This window comes from Eucyclogobius newberryi, unplaced genomic scaffold (genome assembly GCF_026437365.1).
Source record: "Eucyclogobius newberryi isolate DKJ021-1_F unplaced genomic scaffold, fEucNew1.0.hap1 SCAF_12, whole genome shotgun sequence".
Taxonomy (NCBI): Eukaryota; Metazoa; Chordata; class Actinopteri; order Gobiiformes; family Gobiidae; genus Eucyclogobius; species Eucyclogobius newberryi.
The window spans coordinates 28597433-28622406 of NW_027315746.1; the positions used below are offsets into that span (position 1 = coordinate 28597433).

General features: G+C 39.1%; 2 protein-coding genes across 2 annotated transcripts; one reads left to right on the top strand and one right to left on the bottom strand.

Moving 5' to 3' along the window:
- Window positions 1-96: 96 nt before the first annotated feature.
- Window positions 97-13833, top strand: rpap2 (RNA polymerase II associated protein 2). Its single transcript, XM_072441816.1, has 11 exons — window positions 97-182; window positions 2507-2552; window positions 2643-2757; window positions 2845-3009; window positions 3078-3166; window positions 4170-4205; window positions 4283-5126; window positions 6136-6239; window positions 6354-6434; window positions 7488-7556; window positions 13598-13833. The coding sequence occupies exons 1-11, from the start codon at window positions 128-130 to the stop codon at window positions 13746-13748; spliced, it is 1755 nt and encodes a 584-aa protein (XP_072297917.1). The 5' UTR covers window positions 97-127; the 3' UTR covers window positions 13749-13833.
- Window positions 13834-16192: 2359 nt separating this feature from the next.
- On the bottom strand, window positions 16193-24755 carry gfi1aa (growth factor independent 1A transcription repressor a). Its single transcript, XM_072440428.1, has 6 exons — window positions 24538-24755; window positions 22987-23121; window positions 20452-20729; window positions 18282-18419; window positions 17215-17380; window positions 16193-16477 (listed from the first exon to the last, which is right to left on the bottom strand). The coding sequence occupies exons 1-6, from the start codon at window positions 24647-24649 to the stop codon at window positions 16299-16301; spliced, it is 1008 nt and encodes a 335-aa protein (XP_072296529.1). The 5' UTR covers window positions 24650-24755; the 3' UTR covers window positions 16193-16298.
- Between the last annotated feature and the right edge of the window lie 219 nt (window positions 24756-24974).

A 24974-nucleotide genomic window follows, 5' to 3' on the forward strand; every position in this document is an offset into this window, starting at 1 on the left:
TTGTACAGTTTCCTTCGGAGAAAATAAGCACGCTGTTTCTACTGGTGTATAAAATATTGTCCATTTTGGTTTGCCGTAGTTAAAACGTCACGGGTCAAAGTTGAAGCGCTTCCCAAACAGAAACAGCATGGCGGAAACAGAGAAGAGCAGCGCCACGGGCATCCTGAAAACCTCTAAAAAGGGTGCGATGGGCTTTACAAAGTTTTTCTTGTATTTGTGTATTTGTCTAATCATCTAACGTGTAAGTTACATCTTGTTTCAAAATTGCACATGGTCGTTTCGTCATGTTACGGTTGTACAACCATTGCAAACAGTAATCAACAACAATGTGCAACAAACTAAATCATAATAACATCTGACAGATCTGTACATATTCAAAAGGAATATTCTTGAAAAGGCTATTATATATAAATATTATATTATACTATCGTTAAAGGATATTACTTCTAATTTTACGTATTCAGTCTGAAGTGGCTTGGATTGTCTTGGTTATGTCTTTGTTTAGTTTTTTATTTTGACATGAACATTTATTGTTTTAATATAGTAATATAAAAAACGATTCAAATATCACAAAAGTATTGATAATTCCAATATTGTTCAGCAGAGTTTATGGATTATATGTCAGCTAAATGTGTAGCAAAATAGAATAGATTTCTGTCAACTGGACAAACGTTTAAAGAGTGAAGACGTTTCACTGCTTATCCAACCAGCTTTTTCAGTTCTTACAGATAGCTGGTGACTCACTGCCAGACGTATATCTGTCTGAAAGGAGGAGCTAATTACAATAAAACTAACACACCCTACAATCAGGAGTATCTGTCGTTACTAGTTAAGTTTATTGAACGACCCTAAGTGGAAATGGCATCTTCATCTCAAAACAACTATCTACTCCCTTGACGACAGTGAAGTTCAGATCCTGGCAAAGAAGAAGATATTTGGTTTGAGACAGGAGTCAAAGAGGCTACATTTGTCAGGAACGACAATCCATCTCTGAATAAAAAAACAGGCATGGGGGGGTCAAAGGTACAATTTATCACCCATTTACTACTCCATCCTCAGGCCTAAACCAAAATAATAAGGCTAATCAGAATATGCTAATAGAGTTAGTTGACCCATTAGGGGCATGAATTATTATGTTGAATATGACTTGGGGGACTGTTTTATCTTGGGGCGTTAAAAAAACTTAAGTAACAACAGTTACTCCTGACTGTAAACAACAAGGTCAGCGTAGTTACCAGTTGTCTGTCAGAGGAACTGAAGACGCTACTAAGATGAGTGGTGAAACGTCTTCACTCAAAACCTTTGTCCAGTCGACAGAATTACATTTTCTTTTGCTATGGAATCTACCTACCGTCCGAGGGTCTACGCAGACAGCTAATGCTATGACGATGCAGCTGCTGGATATAAAAGAACATTAACATTTAAATTAACACGTTTGTGGGTTGTATACCAGCTAAATGTGTACAAACATTAGTTTTAGGTTGTTTTATGACTATGTAGTGGATACAATTATGGCTGGTGAATGTGGCAAAAGACACAACACATTTTTGTTCACAATTAATAAATTAACCACATGCTTTTACTGACAAGAGAATTGGCCGTGGACCTCTCCATTAAAAATAACAAGCTGAATGAGCTTTGACTATTAGAAATTTAAGTTGTTGGTCTGGTCCGGGAATCGAACCCATGATCTCCCAAGAAGGAGATCATGGGTTCGATTCCCGGACCAGACCAACATCACATGATCTCTCTGGGTGGAGTCTGCATGTTTCCCCCGTGTTACCGTGGGTTCTCTCCGGGTTCTCCGGCTTCCTCCCACCGTCCAAAGACATGCATGTGTTAGGCAAAATTGGTGACTCTAAATTGGCCCTAGTGAATGAATGTGAGAGTGAACTGTCTGTAATGTCTATGTCTCTGTGTTAACCCTGCGACAAGTTGGCCACTGTCCAGGGTGTACCCCGCCTAAGGCCCGAAGTCACTGGGATAGGCTCCAGTCACCCGCGACCCCAAAAGGGAACAAGCGGTAGAAAATGGATGGATGGATGGACGCAAACAATCACTATTTCATTAATTTTGTCTCCTGAAAAGTCTTTATATAACACAATATGCATTATAGTAGTGGTTCAGGTAGTAGAGAAATCCAAAGGTTGGTGGTTCGATCCCAGCTCTAACTAGTGTGTACCCCTACCACAGGGTACAATGTCCATGAAAATAAGCCAAAACAAAAAAATTGAGTAATATTATAAAAATCTGTCTGGCTGTTGTGGCCGATAATGGATATTTGCCAATATTAGTGTTGAGATTTAAAAATCTAAAGCAAGGCCCAAAAATGTTAAGTTATAGTAAATAATAACACATTTATCTGGGATATGGCTTATTGCTGATTGTGTAAACAACACATACATCCATATTTTGAGTGCCCTGATTACTTGTTACTGCTTACCAAAATCGAGTAACTGTGTAGTAATTGCATAATGGGTGTATTGTAATGCATTTCTTTTCACAGGTGCAAAAAAGTCCAAAGCATTGAGCGCCGAGGAGGAAGCAAGAAGGTAATGACTCAGTAATATAATTATGACGTGCCAACATGTAATACTGTTTGTATATTTGTGAATGAAATGTTTTGTGTCTGCTTGTCCCAGGAGGGAGGTGGTAAAGGAAGCCCTGCATGCAAAGTTTGAACTTGATAAAAGGGCACTGCAGATTGTAGAGCGCCTCCTGGAGGACAGTGTGGCGGAGGACTTCCTTATAGATTGTGTATGTTTATCACAACAATTTGATAGAATTCTCCAGCATTTTTGGTTATCTATTTTATCAATTCACTTTGTTTTATTTATTTTTCAGGCACGCTTCATTACTATTGAAAATTATAAAGACACAATAGAGGAGCGGTCAATTGCCAAACTGTGTGGCTATCCTATTTGTCCGAATCAACTTGGAAAAATCCCCACTCAAAAGTTCAAGATCTCCACCAAGACAAATAAGGTGTATGACATCACAGAACGCAAAGTAAGGGTTGCTTTTGTAAATAAATATTTATTTTGTTTCATGTATGAAAATACAATCTTTTTTCACAGTTGTATTGCAGTAATTTCTGCTATAAAGCGTCCAAGCAGTTTGAGGTGCAAATATCAAAGACGCCTCTTTGGCTGCGACAACATGAGAGGTGAGTCCAAAAGATTTACACACACTCACTCAAAAGTGTTGCCTGCCAAGCTCAGGGGCTTGTACTACGAAGATGGTTGACGTTTGAATTAAGTTTCTCTTACCTGGATGGGCTGACCCAGACAGTCTGAGATAAACCGTACTACAGAGCAGTGTCAACCCATAACTTTCTGAATGAAGCCATGAAGGTTCACAAAGCAGGGGCGGGGTTAGCACCAGCTGTGACCAATCAGAACAATGGAGATGGAAAGTGCAACAGACTTCAAACATAGGGAAATGTTAATCATAATCACGATCGTATTCCCCTTATTTCAGAGGGTGCCCTGGACGCTGCCATCCCTTGTAATCCTCCTTCCGGATGTATTATTTTACAGAGGGCTGTTGAGCTCAATGGCAAATAAGATCTATATTGACACAAGAAGTTAATAGCAGAATGAATGAAGTAAAACACGCCTTTCTCATAAAACATGAACGTTTGCGCTTTTGCAGCATCTGGACACAGAGCGCACAGGCTGACCCACTCTGTGGACATGACCCGCACAAAGCCCACCGCTGTGGACACATACTGACCCACACACTGCCCATGCAGCAGAGAGGACAGTTGTGACTGTCAGAGCACTTTTCAGTGTGACACTTTTTGATCCAATGACCCACCGGATGGTAGCTTGATCGTAGCTACCTCAGGGGATTACTGTTGTTACATTGTATTTAGGCAATGTGGATGAAGTCTCTTGCCTAAGGACACTACATTTCCTCTATGTTGCTGACGCACATTCATTTGCAGATAGACAGACTCAGTACAGGTCTAGTTGCCTCAATTCTGGGGTTCAGAATGAATTGTTTAAAAAGTTTCAAAGGCTCTGCTAGTAGTGCACTTAAATTTAAAAGGTGTTTGCATAAAATGCACTGGAGTAGGTTCATATATTTAATATGTACTTTGAAATGCCAAGAAACATTCAATTGGTGAATGTAATGAGAAACTATTAAATATAATTTTTCCACAGCCCTCCAAAAATAACTTTATTGAAGAAAGAAGATGGGTAAGGACTATTCTTTCCATCTTCTTTTACATGTGCATTTTTTGTTAGATCTTACAATTTAACCATTTTGCCTCCAGTGGAAGTTCTGGTGAAGAAATCAAGCTCACGGAAAGACGTCTCCAAGAACAGGACATCGAGAACCCTTCGTCCACCCAAACAGAAGAAGACCCTCACAAATCTGGTTTTAAACATGAAGATTGTGACCAAAGTGACAATGAACAGGAGTTTGTCTCAAGTGTTGTCTCCAAGGAAACGGGTCCGAAAGTGCACTGGGGTGAACTGCCAAAACGCAATGAAGACAATGCCCCGAATACCGTGGCACGCAAGGATAAAATAACAAATTGTAAACAGGAAATAAACAGCAATGAGGCGGCACTAGATGAAGCTACAGCGCAGTTCAATTTGTGTAGCTTGTCGGGGAATATTTCTGAATCAATACGCCATTCCAAGCTAGAAAATAGTAATAACGAAGGCAAGAAAGAAGATGTTCAGCCCCCAAAGACAGACAAGACAGACAATACAGACGTTGATAATATAACTCAAGTTGGAATGAGTAAAAAAGGAGCGTACGCATTACAAAACTTACTAAAACGACACGAAGCAAAGCCCGATTCTATTCGACAAAGGCTTTTGGAAAGTTTGAAGAAAACTCTCGGGGAATGGGGCACGGACGAGACGTTGCTGTTTTTGTACGGATCCGAGTTGTCAATGGGAGAGACAATCGGACGGGCAATGGAGGGAGGGCAGGAGGAAGAGGAGCTGGATGAGGATGATCTCGAAGAAGAGGAGGAGGAGGCCAAAGCGACCGCCGCACCTCCAGACTACGAGGCGCTGAAGAGGGAGGCGGAACTGATGGAACGGAGAGTGAAGGAGTTTTATAAAGGAACCTTGGAAGTTGAAGAAGACGAGGAGGGAACACAGGTAATGGTTAAATTACACTGGATTTTGGGGTAAGAAATATGGAAAAAAGCTTTAAATCATCGGCAATCTTTCTGACAGACTCAAAAGTTCAGACTTTAAGAGTGTAATATACAGTCTTTGGTGCGTTCACACTTAGACAATCAGCGCATCAAAACTGGGACTAAACCTGTACTACATCTAGATAGAACAGGACTAAACCAAGACCACAGCAGGATTATATGCCCTTTTTTATTTTGGACCGACTTTGAGTAAAATAATCTAAACTACTCTAATGTAGAATTAGAAAAATAAATAAATGGATGAGACTTTTGGTTTTGTACATATCTACATATGTACATCATATATATCAAAACATTAAAGGGGAAATAAATATTATGCTATTTTAGCATAAATTATCTTTTAACCTTGTTACAACAGTGTTTCCTCATCATTAGGTAACGTAATTTGTCTGATTCATGCATGTTTGAGTTTATCCTGTATTGTCCTACAACTGAAGCTCGAGTGCTTAGAAAATTTCTGTTTTCCCCTACCCCCTAACCCCGCCCACATCCCTGTACTTGGCTGTGATTATTTGAAAAATGAGACTCAGAGTGACATGTATAGATCTATAGTTCTAAAATTTCACATAGCCACTTTTCAACAATAAAAACATGTAAATGACAATCTGCTGCTCGTTACAGTCAAATGCCACTGTGAAGAGGCTTTTCAGATCTGCAGTTTTGAACAGGAAGTTAATTAGCCTGATTCTATTTCTAATACATTTTAGATCTACTGATGTTTATAGTTCAATACTAAGAACTTGAAAAAGATCTTACCTAGCTGCAATGAAACAAAGAGGGAAACATTTAAAGGGGTCTGAATACTTTCCGTACCCACTGCATCTCCTTTAACAAAAAGTAAACGGGGATAAAAGACAAATTCTGATTACACAATTACTTCTATATTCCTGTTATGCAATCCCCATCCTCAGTCTGTGTATTCCTAACTTGTAATTGTCTGTGTGTAAAAGGTGTCCACTGAGGAGTCGGATAAAGAGCCCATCCTTCCTCTGGTGGACTCTAAAGCGCAGCACGTGATCCAAAAAAAGATCACTGTGGACAAACTCAGCGGCTGGTAAAATTATTTAATTTGTGTTACGCCACAGAGTGCATACAACATTATAAATATGAATGAAAAGTATTCTTTCTGTTAAATATGTTTAGTAATTGCAGTTATTTGTTCCCTCAGCCTTAAGAACGTGGTTTGTCCTCTTGGTCTCACTATGAGCGACATCTCCACTGACCTCAACAACCTGGTCCGCACGTTCAGGTGAGACCCTACTGCACTTCATCTGATCAATATTGGATTTCTCGAGTTATCAGATTATTGAAATGTCATGTAAACAGTTCCATCTAATGAGAGTAATCTGATTTATTTCTGAACACACACCTGTGCAGGAATACTATTTAAACTAATGTGACAAAGACAAAAATGAAAGAGAGAATTTAGTTTGAATATTTATCTTCAGATTCATTGTATTTTCTCTTCCAAATAAAACGTTTATGTGTTTTTGATGATCAGATTTCTTTTGTGCATATTAACACACACACCAAAATCTAATCTAATTACTGGGTTATCTGATTTTTATTGGCCATGTAAATGTACCCAACGACTCCTTTTTTAATAAACTAGCATCCAGTAATTTCCACTTATAGCTGATAAATGACTGCTGTGGAATGCTGCCATCTAGAGGCCAAGGTTCTACACAGCCTTTTTTCCCCCAATTATTATCATTTCTGATAAAAAATATTTCTACTTTTAATTTGAGCTGGGCAATATATTTTGGTAACAATCCTCAGTATAATTTAAATTATACCGAAGATCATTTTGAAGATGTGCAAACTGTGAGTGAAAAATGCTACAAAAAGAGATGACTATTAAAATGAAAATGAAAAGTTATGTGGCAAACTTTCAAATAAGAGTATAAGGAGATATTTCTGCACTTTTGACTGATAATTAAACCCCAAAAGACACGTTTTAACACATTTCTGTCTGACTATCCTTATCAGGACGCTCTAAAGAAATATTGAGATCCTTTTTTGTCAGTATCACACATTTCTACTTTATGTACCTTTTTAGCTTGTGCCCTTATTTACTGGTAGAGACTATTTTCCTTGGGGCTGTTCTTAAATCACTGATGGACTCGAGAGGCACGGTGTTTCCTGGGATTGTCTTTGAGGTGCTATAAACAACAGGCCGCAGGACAGATAATGTAACAGGCCTACGAGCGTCCTGTGCAACGAGGATCCATTGTTGTGGTTTCTGAGCTACTGTTTCGGCTACGAGTGACTTAAGCATTTTGTTGTGTTGTTTTGTTGTTAGGTTCACCAACAAAAACATCATCCACAAGACCCCAGAGTGGACCCTCATTGGCGTGGTGCTGCTCCATCTGTAAGTCGCACATAATGTACAAGAGTCCGTTCTGTTCATGGTGGACCTAATGGTGACACTTTAAATATTAACAGATCTAATATTAGACTCCCTTGCATTTGTAGAGCATGTTTAGGTATAAACAACAAAAAGATAAATCTTAAAATAGCTAGATCTAGGGATTTGTGTCACCGCACACCATAGAATTTCCAGTTAGCCTGTATTCTGACACTATACTGGTTGTTTCACTGAGCATTGGGCACACTATACTGGTTGTTTCACTGAGCATTGGGCATGGGCTAAGGATGTTTGAATTGCACTTCTACTGCTTCTGCTGCAAAAAAAAAAAAAAAATGTTAGTATTAGTTAGGGATGGGTGAATAATCTGTGCTAATGGGTGAGTAATCTATTAATATTGGTATATTGGAGATAATGGGGAAGGTTTTCATATAATGGTAAAACTGGCTATTTTCTTTTTTTTGTGATTTATTAAAATGTTTATCCTCATGGAAATAGAAGGGCAATGACACTAGAGCGGGACCTGTATTACTTATGACTTCAGAAAGGGTTTATTGACATTGTCAATGAACATAATTCACAAACATAGGAACTTGTCTTGGTGATTCGGTGCAACATAAAACAATGAACCATGAATAAGTCAAAAAGAGAAACAATTTAAATCTGCTATGGCAGGGGTAGCGAACCCGCGGCTCGCGAGCCGCATGCGGCTCTTTGCCTGGTTTCATGCGGCTCTTTTACGTTCATATCAACATTTGTGTTTGTGTTGTACCAGACGGCGCTCTGCGTTTGCGGAGGCGCCCGCAGGTTGCTGTTGCTCACGGGCACTGTGCTGAAATCGGCCTGCGTGTTAGTGGTTAGCGACACGGCTTTGTGTGCGGAGGTCCGTAAGATCGATACCCGACATAAACTCTTAATCTTGCATTTTTTTCACCTCGTCTCCTAACTACATAGTAAAAGAGGACTAGAGAGGAATTCTGCCAAAACCCCTGAACTAATTTGATATTGAAATAAATGAGTTGGGAGACGAGGAAAAAAATGTAAGATTAAAAGTTCATGTTGGGTTTCTATCTCGAACCTCTGCACGCAAAGCCGTGTCGCTAACCACTGGGCCAACACGCACGATGATATCCACTAGAACAGGAAGAATACTTGGTGAGTATGTGCGCTGCTCAACCGCACGGAAATGGAGCTTCGGCATTCTCCGGACCACGGCTCGGCAGCCAATCAGAGCCAAGCACACAAACTTTGTCGGCCAATCAGCGAGCAGCATGCAAATTTTCACTTGTAAACTGTCATGGCGCGGGCCAAGGCCATGGCCGAGGCGGACTTTAAACAAACGCTTCCCGGCCCGATTTAATGATAATATTCCCTTTTTCTGAGATTTATTAATAAAAATGACTCCGTCCTTGCACTCAAATGCCTGTCCACGTTTCAAAATACCCCGTCCAAAATACGGGAAGACGGCCCTCATCTAAAAGAAAACCAGCAATATTGAACTTCAACATGGTATGTAAATTATTTTTGGTTTTGGACTTTGTTGAACTGAGAGTTTGTGTGTGTGAGACACAATGTTCGTTGTTGAAAATGACTGGCTTGTGGTCGTAGGAGTCAATTTCTGTCATTATCATGGTTGTGTGTGACACAATATTGTTAATAATAATAATAATTTGGCTGAGCAGAGGTGTGTGTGTGTAAGAGGAAGGGATGGGGTGATGTTCATGTGTGCCCTTGTGTATGATTTGGCTCTTTGCGGTAACACAGTAAAAAATGTGGCTCTTCATCTCTTGACTGGTTGGCCACCCCTGTGCTATGGCATAAAAACTTAAACAGAAATTTTAAATCTGACCGGGCCACCCTTCAAAGTGGCCCAATATACTTACCATAGTAAGGCTGGGACAATATATGATTTTGCAATATATTACACAATTTTTGTATCTTTGTGAAACCATGTATCACAAAGATCACTTAAGTGCAGGAACGTGTTCTCAGATTTTTGTTGCCCAACCTGCCACTCCCAGTTGTTCCAAATTATTTTAAATTTTGCAATTGTATTATTAGCAATCATTTCAGTGTATTGTAGTCTGTTTTTCAGTTTTACTCAGCTTTTTGCAAGTCTAATCTGCAAGAACAAATATAAGTAAGCCTATAATTAACATAAGGAGTTTGTATACTCCAAACCAGTTTCCCCTTAAATGCCATTTAAAATACCCCTGAGAACGACTGCTTGCTCCATGCTGCTTATAAAGCAAGTGTTTGGGTAAAGGTATATGTCAATGCATTTTGATGACAGTGGTGGTAGACGTGTCCAAATAAAAGTTTAATTAGGCACGGTGCGTCACTTTGAGTCACTTTGAAGCCACCGATAATAAGATTAGAATGTGAAGACAGCGTGGGGCACTGATGGAATCGTGTGGCAACTGGACAAACTTTTTATTCCTCCTTATACAGGGAAAATCCAAATGAGAGATGGTCCCCTGTCAAATACAAAATAAAACAAAGAAAGAACACATGACATCCTGATAAAATTCAAATAAAACACCCAATAAAACAATCAATGAATTTAACAAATACCTTAAAACACACAATACAAATTGGGATAAAATCATATATATATATTATATAGATATAGATATAGATCTATAGATCTAGATCTCTCTAGATCTAGATATCTATAGACATCTATAGACATCTATATCTATATATAGACAAATATATATCTGCATTTGCACAGATATATCTGTATATATATATATATATATAGATATATAGATATATAGATATAGATATAGATATATAGATATATAGATATCTATATATATATAGATATCTATATATCTATATATCTATATATCTATATATATATATATATATAGATATATAGATATCTATCTATATATATATATATATATATAGATATAGATATAGATATAGATATAGATATAGATATAGATATAGAGATATATATATATATATATATATATATATATATATATATATATATATATATATATATATATATATATATATATATATATATATATATATATATATATATATATATATATATATATATATATATATATATATATATATAATATAGATATCTGTCTGTCTGTCTGTCTGGAGATCGAGATCGAGATCTGTGCATTTGCACTTTTACAAATGCCAGAGTTTGATTTAAGTTAGTTTCTATGTATTCTATTTAAATTCAGTATTGCACTTCCTAATAATATTGAAATACTTTTTATTGAATCACAATATATCATGGATTGCATTATATTGAAATTTCAGTATTGTATCGGGCCCTATGTACTTTGGACTGTATCATGACAATAAGCGCCCTAATACATAATAAGGGTAAATGACATTTTTTTGTTTATCTTTAATGCAGCATTAAGAACAAAAAGAGTAAATAAATTAAACATATTCATAATTTCTATTCATCAAACTTGGTTATTCGTAAATATATGAAATATTGGGCCGGCTTGGGCCCTTGGGCTGGCTCTGGTGCCACCCGTTGGCCACCCCAGTGAAAAAGTCTGGACACGCCCCTGTTTCAATGGATTTCAAAATATGAACGTTGATATCAGCAAATATCAGTTATCGGCCACAACAGCAAGACAGATGTCCGGTTTGGCTCTTAAAAATCACTTAATATCTAGTAATAGTTTTGCCTTGTGCTGTGTTTGTTTATCATGGTTCAATAAATTGATAGGATGCAGAAGTATGTGATTAATAATAGTATTTAGATTTTTTTATTTTGTTTAATCATTATTTGACAAGAACCACGTTCCCAATTCATTCATTTTACAAAAGAAAAGATGATTTGTACCAGATTAAGCTGTTACTTTCTATCTGCAATCCCTGGGCAGGTCTTATTTTGAACATGTCTCCAGGTTTGACCTCACCAAAAAGTAACTTGCACTATACATTTGACATATGCCAAAATCATGCCCTTCTGTTTCCTGAGTATAAAATATTAACCTCTTTCGTCTGCATCAAGTTTAGTTTGAGCCCAAATCACAATGTCTTCAATAGAATTTAAATGAGCATCAGTGGGTCTCGTGTTACAAACCACGCTGGCTCAATCACAGTTGGCTTTCAGTCTGAACTGGCTTTGTTTCTCCAAAAATAAAGTAGGTTTCCTTTTTCTCAGCGCGACAGTGGAGTGAGGCGCTTTTGTCTGAGCGCTGCCATATGGACTGGAGCTCAGGTCAGCGTGGCTCTTATCTGGGTCCTGATTGCTGCAGGACTAGATCCGTGTTCCTGTTATAAAGGCCTCTCTGTGCACACACACACACACAACACTTCACACAGTCCAGTGGGAAATCCACACCCGAGCTAAGCAAAGTCCAACTTATGATTTACCTGGGTTCTGATCATCTTTGGACAGAGATCTTTCTTCCACAGCTGCACCATGCTCTGGAATGACGTACTTCTGTTTGAGGACAAGTAGCTCTGGTGTCTATTTTTGTGTCTGTGGGGCCTGTAGCTTCTGTGGGTGTGGGGCCTGTAGTGTCTGTGGGGCCTGTAGTGTCTGTGGGGCCTGTAGTGTCTGTGGGGACTGTAGTGTCTTGGGGGGACTGTAGTATCTGTGGGGCCTGTAGTGTCTTGGGGGACTGTAGTATCTGTGGGGCCTGTAGCATCTATAGTGTCTGTGGGGCCTGTAGCGTCTATAGTGTCTGTGGGGCCTGTAGCGTCTATAGTGTCTGTGGGGCCTGTAGCGTCTATAGTGTCTGTGGGGCCTGTAGCGTCTATAGTGTCTGTGGGGCCTGTAGCGTCTATAGTGTCTGTGGGGCCTGTAGCGTCTATAGTGTCTGTGGGGCCTGTAGCGTCTATAGTGTCTGTGGGGCCTGTAGCGTCTATAGTGTCTGTGGGGCCTGTAGCGTCTATAGTGTCTGTGGGGCCTGTAGCGTCTATAGTGTCTGTGGGGCCTGTAGCGTCTATAGTGTCTGTGGGGCCTGTAGCGTCTATAGTGTCTGTGGGGCCTGTAGCGTCTATAGTGTCTGTGGGGCCTGTAGCGTCTATAGTGTCTGTGGGGCCTGTAGCGTCTGTGGTCGTCTGGTCTAGAAGTGAATGTTTCTCTGCAAACAGAGTCAAGTTTTTATAGTAGAGTTTTTATTTTTTATTTAAAAAATCTATTAAAATCAATATTTTATATATAGAATATATAATATATATAATAACCACATTTTTAAAAACTATTTTGGAAAGTATGGTTATTATATATATTCTTACTTGATCTGTTGTCAAATGAAGCAGGACCTTGACAGAATCTAGAGGATGTGGACCCATTCACAGTATCTATAAATGTATAAATATTTTATAAATATAAATGTTCATGTTCATTCAATTAGATGAGGTTGGATTCAACACACACATGTACAAGTAGTGTAAAGAGTAAAATGCAGAATCTTACCAGAGCAATGGAAGCAAGTATTTGAATGTGTATTTATAATACTTTACAATGTTCAAATAGATAATATGACAATTATTGTTTAATTATGGCAGTCCTACTTGACCATTTCGCTGTAGATGTGTATGTGCACCTAAACTCATTTGGAACTGACCGTTTAAGCCTTTGTAAACATGTGATGGCAGCGAGCATAAACTGAAGAACCTAATGGCAGATATAGAAAATGTTTCTTTAGTGTGTACTGTGTATATAGATAAAGATATAGATAGTTATATAGATTTACCTTAGAATCCATTTGGCGTCAGATTTGACTTTAGACGGTCTGAACCTCTCCCTCTGATTCATTAGCTCTGTAGCTCCTCCTCATTAATAATTAGCATGGCGTCTTATCTGTCGGCGGGTGGCAGCTGGAGCAGCGCTGGCCTCCTTTTGTGTGGACTCTCAATAATGCATGGCCCTTGTGCAACTCTAGCCCAGGTGAACCAGACACTGGACACAGGGCCAGGGCCAGGTCCAGAGGGGAGAGGGCCGTGTGGGCCGAGGGGCTCACTGCATCTTGACTTTGTGACTTCTGTTTGCTCAGGCTGAGCTCCAAACCGCCTTAACACCGTTGTACATGTTGCAGGTTGTCTGAGGTCTCCCCGTTAATCCGTGCGACGTTGGAGCAGCCTTCCACTGTGCAGTATCTCAACACTCTGATGGAGGAGCTGCGCCTGAAGGAGGAGGATCTGCTCAGCTTAGTGCTCCTGTTCAAACCCCAAAGCAACAGAACGTAGTGAGGCCGTCCGTCTGCTTTTCAACACTATACAACACAATATGATCACAGATTTTGATCACAATAAATTCAAATGTATTCTTTTACCTTGTGTTGTGTGTGGAGTTTTTTCTCAATTGCACACAAATAATGAAAACAAGCATAGGTAACGAGGGATATGCCACCATTCCTAGTCTACACTGCTCTATGTAAGGTGGATACAGTTCAGGTTAAAGAACAGGATGCAAGACGACCGTTTCCAGCAGCACTACATGAATGCTCGAGTCACAACAGGACTAAGTTTAAAATTTAGCGGGAAACCGGTCAGAACTCTCTGGTAGAATTTGCTGTCTGTCAGATTACAGATTTGTTGACTTGAAACAAAATGTTTTCTTTCAGCAAATAGCCTCAAAAAGTGGTGCCATTATTCAATCCAGAATGATTAATATGGTAATTTTCAAACAAATAAACATTTTTTTGATATTTATTTTTAAAACGGTGAATCTCCCATAGAATTACATAGCCCTCCATTTGAAATTATGACATAGTCAAACTCTAGAACATAATAGTAATAAATAGCATTTTATTTATTGTTTGTATGTAAATTGAGATTGATTGCGAATTTAGCGTCAATATTGGGATTTTGGCCTAATACTTAAAAGCATAGAAATCACCGGCCAATTGATTCAAAATATTAAAGTTTGGTTGGTTTTGATGCTCAAATTAGGAAATGGTACAACTTGAGTGAATCAGAAATGAACATATCTACATAATAAGCACGTTGGAAAAACCCAATCAAAACCTTTTAGCAATATTAAGGAGATATGTACAAGAAAAAAAAACCCAAATGAATTCTACCTCAATGTATTAAAAAACTGAAGTTAACAATAATTAACCGGTTTGTTTTTCCACTCTTTGAGCTGGTTATGTTCCTACTCTAAAGTGGTGACATGTGGGAGCCCGGCATGTGTACACAATCTGTGAGGCCTTATCCAAATCAGATCCACCCTGTTTTAAAGCCATAGCCCAAATAAATCACACCCAGAGTTTATGCAGTATCATAAAAGTGTACAAGTATTTCAGAGTACTTCCCAAATATGGCCGTTTATAACCAGGCACGTCTGATAATGATTGTGCCGGTGAACAGATGGTGGACGGCTCCAAACACTGTAGAGAAGCAGACCATTTTGTGTTGGGTCCAACCAGGGATGTGATTGATGACTTCACTGCGTTTTCCAGACTGAACCAGACGTATGGGTCCAGATTGGTTCAAAGAATGCACTGACAATTATTTTGTTTTAAATTAAAGGTGCATTGCGTAACTTTTCTAGTGTCGTGTCTGCCAGCTGCTTGTGTCCATGGAGATGTTCTACTATAAAGCTAAGGATCGAACGCACATCAAAGGTTAACAACCCTCCCAAACGTCCATAGACATTAAACACACAACATTACATTAGCAAAAACAATGTGAAAAAGTAAACAAATGGAACAACACAATCACACTAAGTTTAGCATTTAGCATCTTAAAATCTCCACTGATTTAACATGTGATGACAATCCCGAGCTATACTGCATTTAACAAATCTATTTTGCATTTATTTCATTACAGTGATTTTAGTGCTGAAAAATAGCTTAAAGTTCTGACTCTGAACTGGGTCTCCTTTCCACAGATCTGACCTGTCTCCATGGAAATAGATGTACTGTGGACCATGCTTAGTATACCATTAACATCTTGGAAACAAGCAGGTAGAAGACCCTCCACCAGAACAGTTACGTAGTGCCCCTTTAATGGTGCTATTTCTGACATGTTCTATACTGAACACCATTCATAGATTTACCTGGTGGTTTATTATTTAGCCAGTGGCACAGTGGGTTTATTGCTTGATCCTCAACTCATTATTTGCCGGTTCAAATGCCCGGACCCCTGCAGAGTGGCCTCTTGGGGCTCCCCACTTGCTTTGACGACGTCCCAATTGAATGTGTGCCCTATCAACTTTCGATGGTACTTTCTGTGCCTACCATGGTGACCACAGTGACGGGGGAGCAGGGTTGGAAGGAGAACATTTAAGGCCGAAGTGGAGAAGGATTCCATGTGCACAACAGTTGGACACGGGTCGGTCACAAGAGATGGGCGAAGGCCAGAAGCAGGGAGGACTGTGTAGCCATTGACAAAATCATACTTCTTAGAATAGTTCTCCTTTCTTTTCTTTTAAAGCATTTTTCTGCCCTGAAGACTTTATTTGACAGATATTTGGTGCAGTGGTTAAGGGTGAGTCCATTTGCCGAATGTCCATCCCATCTCTCTCCCCATTTCAATTATATTTCAATAACTGCCCTTCAAATAAAGCCCTCAGGCCAGAAAAATCCTATTAAAACCCTTAGCACTGTGCAAATGCATTACTGTTCACTTTCAATAGCCTTCACACATTCAACTTAAATTAGTTTAATTTATTAGAATACAAACATCTTAGTGCAAAAAAAGTGTCAACACTCCTTAAATATTAATTTATCAGAATAAATCCAAGCTGAATGGGTCATAGTCATTGAACATGTGTCCTGTGTCTGAGGCGGGTCACTTGGGGGCGTGCTGGGTCTCCTTGTGCCTCCTCAGGTCCACTTTACGCTGGAAGCCTTTACCGCACAGGTCACAGCCGAAGGGTTTGAATCCCGTGTGCTTCCTGCTGTGAGTGATGAGGTTTGAGCTCTGACTGAAGGCCTTCCCACACACCTGGCACTTGTGAGGCTTCTCCCCTGCAGCAACAAGCAAAAACACAGTTCAGAAAATACAGGTCAGTACAGATATTACACAGTATGCGTCATCAGAGGGTTGGCTATCAAATTAAAGGGGACATATTATGCTTTTTTCAGGTATTTAGTATTAAACTGTTACCCACATAGATCATTATTTTACATTTTGTTTGTGTTATAAACTGAAAATTGATCTAAAACAGCTCATTTATAGAAACAGATCCATTGACTTCCTGTTCAAAGCCCCGCCTCTTTAAAGTGGTTGGCTATTTCAGCATAGCAAGCGGGGGATTTTTATTTACTTGTCACTTTTTAACCTTACATGTGTATGTCTCGTAAACTGAATTAGTTTGAATACTTGCAAGTAAGTACTAAGTAGTGGGCGGGGATAGGGGGTAGAGGGCGTCAACATGAATTTTCTGCACACTCATGCCTCAAATGAAGGGCAATACAAGATTACTCAAACATGCATGAATCAATTCAAATACATTACAACTTTGAGTGAAATAATTATTAATGGTAACTGGCAAAAGCAAATTAAAATTATACGATAGTTAAGACCGTTAAATTAAATGAAATCTAAGCTGAATCTTTGGAAATGTCTGGGTCCTGGGGATAAACCATCATTGTTAGTTTGGGATTGGCGCCACAAAGTTAAAATAATCATCTTAAGGCTTAAAGTCTCTTCGATGTGACCACGATCACGTTTTTGGGGTTGACTGTTGGCACCGGTGTCTTACCAGTGTGGATGAAGGTGTGCTTCTTCATGTCGGACTTCTGGTGGAACCTCTTGCCGCAGAACTGGCAGGGGTAGGGCCGCGTGTCCGAGTGGATCAGCAGGTGTGTGGACAGGGTGGACGAGCGCTTGAAGCTCTTCCCACAGATCTTACAGCTGAACGTGCGCTCCTGCAAAGGCACAAGCACAGTACAGTCAGAAAAAAACAGAAAGACACAATCAATGCTTCTTAACAACGTTTTATGGACAAATTCAGTCTTTTAATGCACCACACATTCAAGACATAACACATTTTTGTCAATCCGTCAATTTGTATCTGCTCTGTTATTGATATTGAATATTTAACAGGAAAAAATTGGACACAAAAGGCAACATGATTATTTTATTACAATATTTGAAGTCTTACAGTTCAGAAATATTGGGCTGTGATTATTGAAGTGCTATGAATAATTGATGTATATATATATTTTTTTATCTGCATTCTTCTCTTTTATTTTTTATTTGATTTAATTTTGGAATATACAGAATAGAACACTGAAAACACACACAGAGAGATCAATCACAGCACACATTGTCCTACATAAATTTTGTCCAATTTGGCACATTTAGTCCAAGGTTTGTCACATTTTTTTTAAATTTTCATATCGAGTCCAAACAATGAATGGATATATCTAGAATGTACTTTTGGTGGCAGCAAAAAAAGACTATCACAAAGAAATGGATGACACAGGATGAACCAATTGTGAAGGGCTGGACTCGGATGAATATTGATGTCAAAAAATGTTGAAAATCCCTTTAACAATGAAATGTTCGTCTGACTTTTGGTGTGCGTATTTATTTTGTTTTCAATCTCTGTATTTTGTTTTTGTAAAGAAAATCATAATTACACAAAAAGAAAATGTGATGGAATTTGACACTTTGAACATTTTGTTGATGAATTAAACTATATTGGATTAAATTAAAAATAAAAACTTCAATGTTTGCATAGTCGGTTGGATGAGTTCCAGAGCTTTTATAACCCTGCTGGTAACACAAGCACAGATATAGAGTTGCATTGCGGTGGCGGGTTACCTGTGAGTGCACGGCTCTGTGTTGGTCCAGACTGACTGCGTGTCCGAACGTCTTCCCACACACGGTGCACTCAAACGGGCGCGAGCCACTGTGAGAGCGCCGCACATGCACCTCCAGACCGTGAGGAGTCGAGAAAACCTGGAAACAACAAGATGTCACATTTTAGGTCTGTCTGCCACCTGCTTGTCTCCATGGAGATGGCATTGCTTTGCCTCGAATGTTTCTCAGTATGGCATTAAACATATTTGGGGCCACGTTGTTGTTGTCACAATACTAACATTTCAAACTTGATTTCGATGCTGAGCAATATATTTGAAACCAAATTTGATGCAAAAATGATAACGCTCTTTTTTAGGTCAAAGTTTTCGACAATTCAACAACTTAACAATTGTACTTTCTTTATTAAACACTATCTAGCTCAAGATCATTCATTCACTCGTCAGGAAAGGCCACGTTTTGACCTGTTTATGGGACATTTTTTTGTTTTGATTGGTGTAGTTTTGATATTGGTTTTAGAATCGATTAGTGTCTGATTTTCAATACATTTTACAACACTAAGCCAAGTTACAGGTCAGATCTGTGGAGAAATGCGCCTTATTACGGTAAGAATGTGTCTTTTTCAAGGTATTTTTTGCAATAAAAAGAACTACAACTGAATAAACGCGAAATGTTCATGTATGTTTAATACTATACATGGACGTGCAACACCCACCAGAAAAGTTACCTAGTGCACTTTTAAGGTTATTGTTTGTTTTTTCTTCCATTGTGGCAGGAAATAGACTTAGAAGAAAGTTTCCTGTTGTGTCTCCAGAGTTTATCTGCTCCCCCTGGACTCTGTGATGCCAGAGTTCCGGGGGACTCTTTTGTCCTGAGGGCTGTTATTCCCTCAAACCTCCCTGACTGGATCTACAGACTCTACCTGACCAGTCCTCATGTTGAGCTGCACTTAAACATTTTTCTGTGCTTTTCTATTATTATTATTATTATTATTATTATTATTATTATTATTATTATTATTATTATTATTATTATTATTATTATTATTATTATTATTATTATTATTATTATATTGTATAACTGCTGAATGTGCTGTATTTGCAACTCCGGGACAAATACAGTGATTTAATTTGTTCATTTTTGCTCATTGACACAGGTGGTTTTCTGCACAACGGCAATGTAATATGTGAATGTGCCCCTACACAATTGAACTGGCCAGTTTTAAACAACATGCACATTGGCAAACCCTGCATTATACACCCTGGGTGCCCAGTATGAGGATGCTATAGCTTGGGTTCTCTGGTCTTACCTATGAGCCCCTAAAAAGTATTTAGTTGTAATAGTATCTAGATTACTTCGATATGATATTATTATATCAGAGTGCCTCTGGCCTTTCTCTTCACAAAGTGGTTGATTGAAGTAGAAAATGTTGAGAGTTTTCTTTTGTTACTATTATTTTTCATATTGTGTCATGTCCAGAATAATGTGCTGTCACAGATTTCGTAATGAAGTAGGGCTGCAACGATTAATAAACTCATCGTGACTAGTCGAGGTTGGACCAAGACCTTGTTTTGCAATTCTCAAGTCTAAGTCAAGCCCCAAGTCTACAAGTCAAGTCCGAGTCATCTGTTTTCAGTTTCAAGTTCTTTCAAGTCATTATACCACATTATCATTTACAGCTCGTATTTTTGCAATTTCTGTGTTTTTTTTTTTATAAATTGTTCTACTTTTAAAAAAGTCCCAGGAGAAGCATCAAGTGGTTTCAAGTCACAGGGCTCCAAGTCAAGTCTCAAGTCATTAAAATAGTGACTTGAGTCCACACACTTCTGCTAGCCGACTATAAAAAATAATCGTAATTGTATTTTGACAATTGTTATCTGCCCTATGCAAACTCTAAAACACATGAAAAAGACCTTCAAATAACAAAAATAGTGGCTTTATAGGTGATTATTGTATCAAAATGTCAAAAAGGATAAAACATATTTGATTTTCATAAATAATACTCCTAATTTGTAAATATTATCTATCTAGAGGCCTCCTGTCTCCAATTTTAACCTTTATTTGGTTGATAAAAAGTCTCAATGTACAACGAACATGTAATTGCTGACTAGTCGAGTACTAAAATAATCAGCCCTATAGTGAACGTATTATTAACTTCCACTGCGGCACTGACCTTACTACACTTGAGGCATTTGTACGTCCCACTGGATTCTGGGCCGGCGAACTCTTGCTCTGTTTTGATCTCCGATGGGAACTTCCTGGGTGCGTAGTCCTGGTACGGGCCCCTCTCTATGGTATAGTCCACCACGCCGCCCCCCTGCGTGAACCGCGGGTGGTACGAGCCGCGCATGAAGTGACTGAGGTTTGACCCAGAGAATGTCCAGGAGCAGGGGTACAGAGAGGAGGGGAACGGGCCTTCATCCACAGCCAGCGGAGAGCACGTTTCAGAGTCTGGAAATGTCAGATATGAAGAAGTCTCATCTTAATGTTGTGGTTTATATGTGCAAATTTGAATGCTCTTAACCAAAAAACATATACATAGTGCACATTTTAAGTGATTTAACTGTTAACGATTGTGCCTGTGTGTTCAGATAATAATAATCGGTGTGTTTTACCGATATTTTCATGAAAGCTGACAGAAAAGACATTAAGATTAGTGCCAGTTTTGTTTCATATGGGACCCAGATTATGTGGCCCAAATATATTCACCATAATCCAGGTGCAAAATAATAATAATAATTTTGCATTGTTTTTGGAAAGTAAGCTTCAAAACGTGGAATTGACAAAATATTAAATCATTTGTTTTTAATAGTAGAAAAAGCTTCAGTTGTAGTCGTCTGGACTAAAATAGACGTTTCGACTCTCATCCAAGAGTCATTGTCAATAAAAGAATTTAGGTCGAGAACTCCGATATTTATACTATTCAGTGGTAAGTCCAGCCCATTGGGAGGAGCCTTCCTGAAGAGGAAAGAGTTGTTTGTTACAACAGAAACTTACCCTCTTGGTATCTACCGAGCCTATTCAACCCTTTAATGGGCTATTAGTCTCCCCTTTGTCTTTGTGAGACCCTGGCTCACCCACCCTGAGTACCTGATTAGCATCTAAATGTCCTGGTACTGGTCCTCTACCTCTCCAGGGGTTCAGGATCCCATTGTACACTACAGGAAGATTGAATCTTAGCCCTCCGTTTCTGTTTAAAGAAGGTTTTTCTTTTTTAACAAAAATAGCTTCCTTGACTCCTCTTTCAAACCATCTTTTCTCCCTGCTTAAAACCTTCACCTCACCGTCTTCAACGAGTGATTAGAGGCTTCAAGATGGAGATGCACGGCACTCTGAGGTCCTGAACTAGTATTTCTTCTGTGCTGATAAAGCCTCTTGTGTAGAGGCTGTTTCGTCTCACCTATGTAACGTTCTTTACAGCTTTCTTCACTGCATTGGATCGAATAAACTACATTGCTCTGTTTTTGAGTCGGCAACTTGTCCTTAGGATGAACCAGTTTTTGTCTTAAAGTGTTTCCTGGTTTAAAATAAACAGGGACTTCGTGTTGTCTAAAAATTCTCTGCAGTTTTTCCGACAGGCCAGAGACATAAGGGATAGAAACACCCTTCCTTCTCTGTTCAGTTTCCCTTTTGTCCTGCTTCTTGGTTCTCTTCACTCTGTTGAGGGCCCAAGCGGGGTAACCACAGGCTGAGAGGGCATTTCGGACATGTTTTTCCTCTTTCTTCTTGCCCTCTGAGCTGGTGGGCACACCTTGAGCTCTGTGTTGTAAGGTTCTGATCACACCCAGCTTGTGCTGTAGTGGGTGGTTGGAAACAAAGAGCAGATACTGGTCCGTGTGTGTAGGTTTCCTATATACTTCTATTTGGAGTTGGGTTGGAATGGGCTGGACTTACCACTGAATAGTATAAATATCGGAGTTCTCGACCTAAATTCTTTTATTGACAATGACTCTTGGATGAGAGTCGAAACGTCTGTTTTTTCTGACTGAGTCCAGATGACTACAACTGAAGCTTTTTCTACTATGGAACACGCCTGGACAAATGAGGGATTACACCGACATTTGTTTTCAATGTTTAACAAAATAAATAAAGGCAATAAATATGGTTTAATGATTTATAGAAACTAGATTAAACGTACTACTTCCTGTACAATTAAATCTCTTTGGATTTCAATACAGTAAATACTTCAAAGATCAGTCATATGAACATATGCTGCATTCAAATGGTCCTTTGGGAACTTAATAAATGAATAAATACTATATACTGTATAGTATAACGGCTCAAACCAAAGTCATCTATAAATTTAAAATCAATTGAATGGTACATTTGTACATTTGAATTGGTTGTCTTTGTGTTTTATGTTTATGCGTCTCAAATTAACATAATCATTTCATCCATCTAAGAAAGAACATTCACCAATTCTGTTAAATTTTGTAATACATATAAATATAACAATATATAACTAAGTCCATCAAATCTAGGCAAGGTGGGTGTCCAGATGATGGTGTAAAGTGTGTATGTGTGTGTGTGTGTGTGTGTGTGTGCGTGTGCGTGCGTGTGCACGTGTGTGTGCGTGTGCACGTGTGTGTGTGCGTGCGTGTGTGTGTGTGTGCGTGTGCACGTGTGTGTGTGTGTGTGTGTGTGTTTGTGAGCGTGTGCGTGTGCGCGTGTGTGGGTGTGTGTAGGTGTGTGTGTGCGTGTGCAGTACCTGGGGATGAGGAGGGTGAGGGGGGTCTCCACAAGTCACAGTCAGGGGACGGCTCAAAGCTCTGGGGGCTGCAGGACACTGAGCCTGGGGTGAGCGGCGTCTGGTGCAGCAGGGCACCCATAGGACACCTGGACTCTGGACAATACAGGACAGGACATTGGGGTTTTGTCCTCTATAGCAGGGGTGGGGGGGCACATTTGACAACATAGACCTTCTGGAGGGCCAACAGCAATAATAAAAACACTCTCACTTAATTATAATAACTGTGCTCTTTCAATTATTTGCCTAATTCAGCCAGTTGAATCCACAATTTTCTTCTCCTTTTAGTTATATTTTGGTTAGAACTATAGTAGCAATGTCATAGTTACATTTGAGTCCAAATTTAAAAATAAAATGTAAATAGGCCTGTTTTAGACCTTATTTAGATCTGGTGGTACTTGGAGTGAAAGGTTTGAGAAGCACTATTCTTTAAATCCCAGGACGACAGCTTTGAGTAATCATTGTTGTTGTTTTATGTATGTTGTTGTTTTTTTATCTAGCTACATAATTCAGTACATAAAAGTCCAGACTATTGCATTTTTTGTAAATTTAGCTCACTGTGCACAATTTAACTCTCAATTGTGATCATAAAGTAAGCATCCTGTATAAACAACCTTTATTTACTTAGTGTCAAATCACCTTTGGATTTCAGCACACAACTGTCCAGAGACATGTACCATAGGCCTATTTGCACATCAGTTCATTAATGAGTCTAAATAAATACAACTTTGAGAAGATAAAACACACAAAATGTCTATGAATGTCAGAAACGTAAAAAACTCTACACAGTTTTCTATTCTCTCTACAAGTGAAATACTGACACGTCTGGATTTCAAGGTTATTACAAATCAAAATGTGACATGTTATTTTTAATATTATACTATTACTATTCATTGTTATATGTTTTGAATTGAATTTGGTTTTTCGTTCACTGCCAACAACAAATGTCTTTTTTCTGATTCAGACTTATTTCTGCTGGTGTTTAAATTTACTTTATTATATCCTATATTTTTTACATTGTGTATTTCCCTCAGATCATGAGAACAACGGTTTATCTTAATTGAATGGGCTAATAATGCATTTTACACAGTACTTTCTGGAAGTGGAATGTCAGTTCCATGGAAATAGAAAATAAAACCATACTTTGGAACATTCTCCGTGGAGACAGATATGTTTTATGCCATACTGTGGAATGTGATATCCAAAGGAACAACATTTCCATGGAAACAAGCACGAGGCAAGTTTGTGGAGCCACAATCCCACTCACAATAAAGATGCTTTTCCCCCCTCTTCATTATTAAGTGCAAGAAAAACTTCCAAAATTAATAAATAAATAAATAAGATTTTTGTTTTTGTCTATTTTTATTTTTTGTCTAAAAAGTTACGTCCTAGGGCTTTAACTTAATTAGACCTAACTTTTTCCTCGTCATTTGTATCCACTAAACAAGCCTGAAAACACACACCTTTTGAAGAGAGCGAACACAGAAGTGACCACCCTACGCACGAGCTTACCCTGCTTGACGTGCGCCAGGATCGCGTCCAGCCCGTTACACGGCTCGTCCAGCGCGCGCGGCCGGTGGTAGCTGTGCGCGCGCTTGCTCTTGACCAGGAACGACCTCGGCATGGTCAGCACTTCAGTACGTCCGCTGGAGAGTGCGTTCCTCTGCGTAATGAGCAGCCCCGCACAGGCAGAGGCAGGTTTATGGCACGCGCTATCACTACTTCAACTACAACTATACTACTACTGGCTATTACGCGTGCGCAGAAGGGCCGTGCCGCCGAACAGGTGTCGCGCGGTCTGGTTCTCAGGTGACGTGACGCTGCGTAAAGGCACGAGGGGGGGAGAGAGGGGAGAGACTGGAGGACTGTCCCGTAACAGAGCGGTTAAAAGAGGCCCGGGTAGAAAGAGGAAGTCTGCAGTGGTTTTAGGGTTTGGTCTTTAAGTCAGT

Excerpts from the sequence above, each read along its gene's own strand:
- rpap2 (XM_072441816.1), top strand. The coding sequence starts at position 128 with ATGGCGGAAACAGAGAAGAGCAGCGCCACGGGCATCCTGAAAACCTCT. Across the intron at positions 6,240-6,353 it reads GTGGACAAACTCAGCGGCTG|CCTTAAGAACGTGGTTTGTC; the intron begins GTAAAATTATTT and ends TTGTTCCCTCAG. Across the intron at positions 7,557-13,597 it reads GGCGTGGTGCTGCTCCATCT|GTTGTCTGAGGTCTCCCCGT; the intron begins GTAAGTCGCACA and ends TACATGTTGCAG.
- gfi1aa (XM_072440428.1), bottom strand. The coding sequence starts at position 24,649 with ATGCCGAGGTCGTTCCTGGTCAAGAGCAAGCGCGCGCACAGCTACCAC. Across the intron at positions 18,420-20,451 it reads AATGCCTCAAGTGTAGTAAG|GTTTTCTCGACTCCTCACGG; the intron begins GTCAGTGCCGCA and ends TGTTGTTTCCAG. Across the intron at positions 17,381-18,281 it reads ACAGAGCCGTGCACTCACAG|GAGCGCACGTTCAGCTGTAA; the intron begins GTAACCCGCCAC and ends GTGCCTTTGCAG.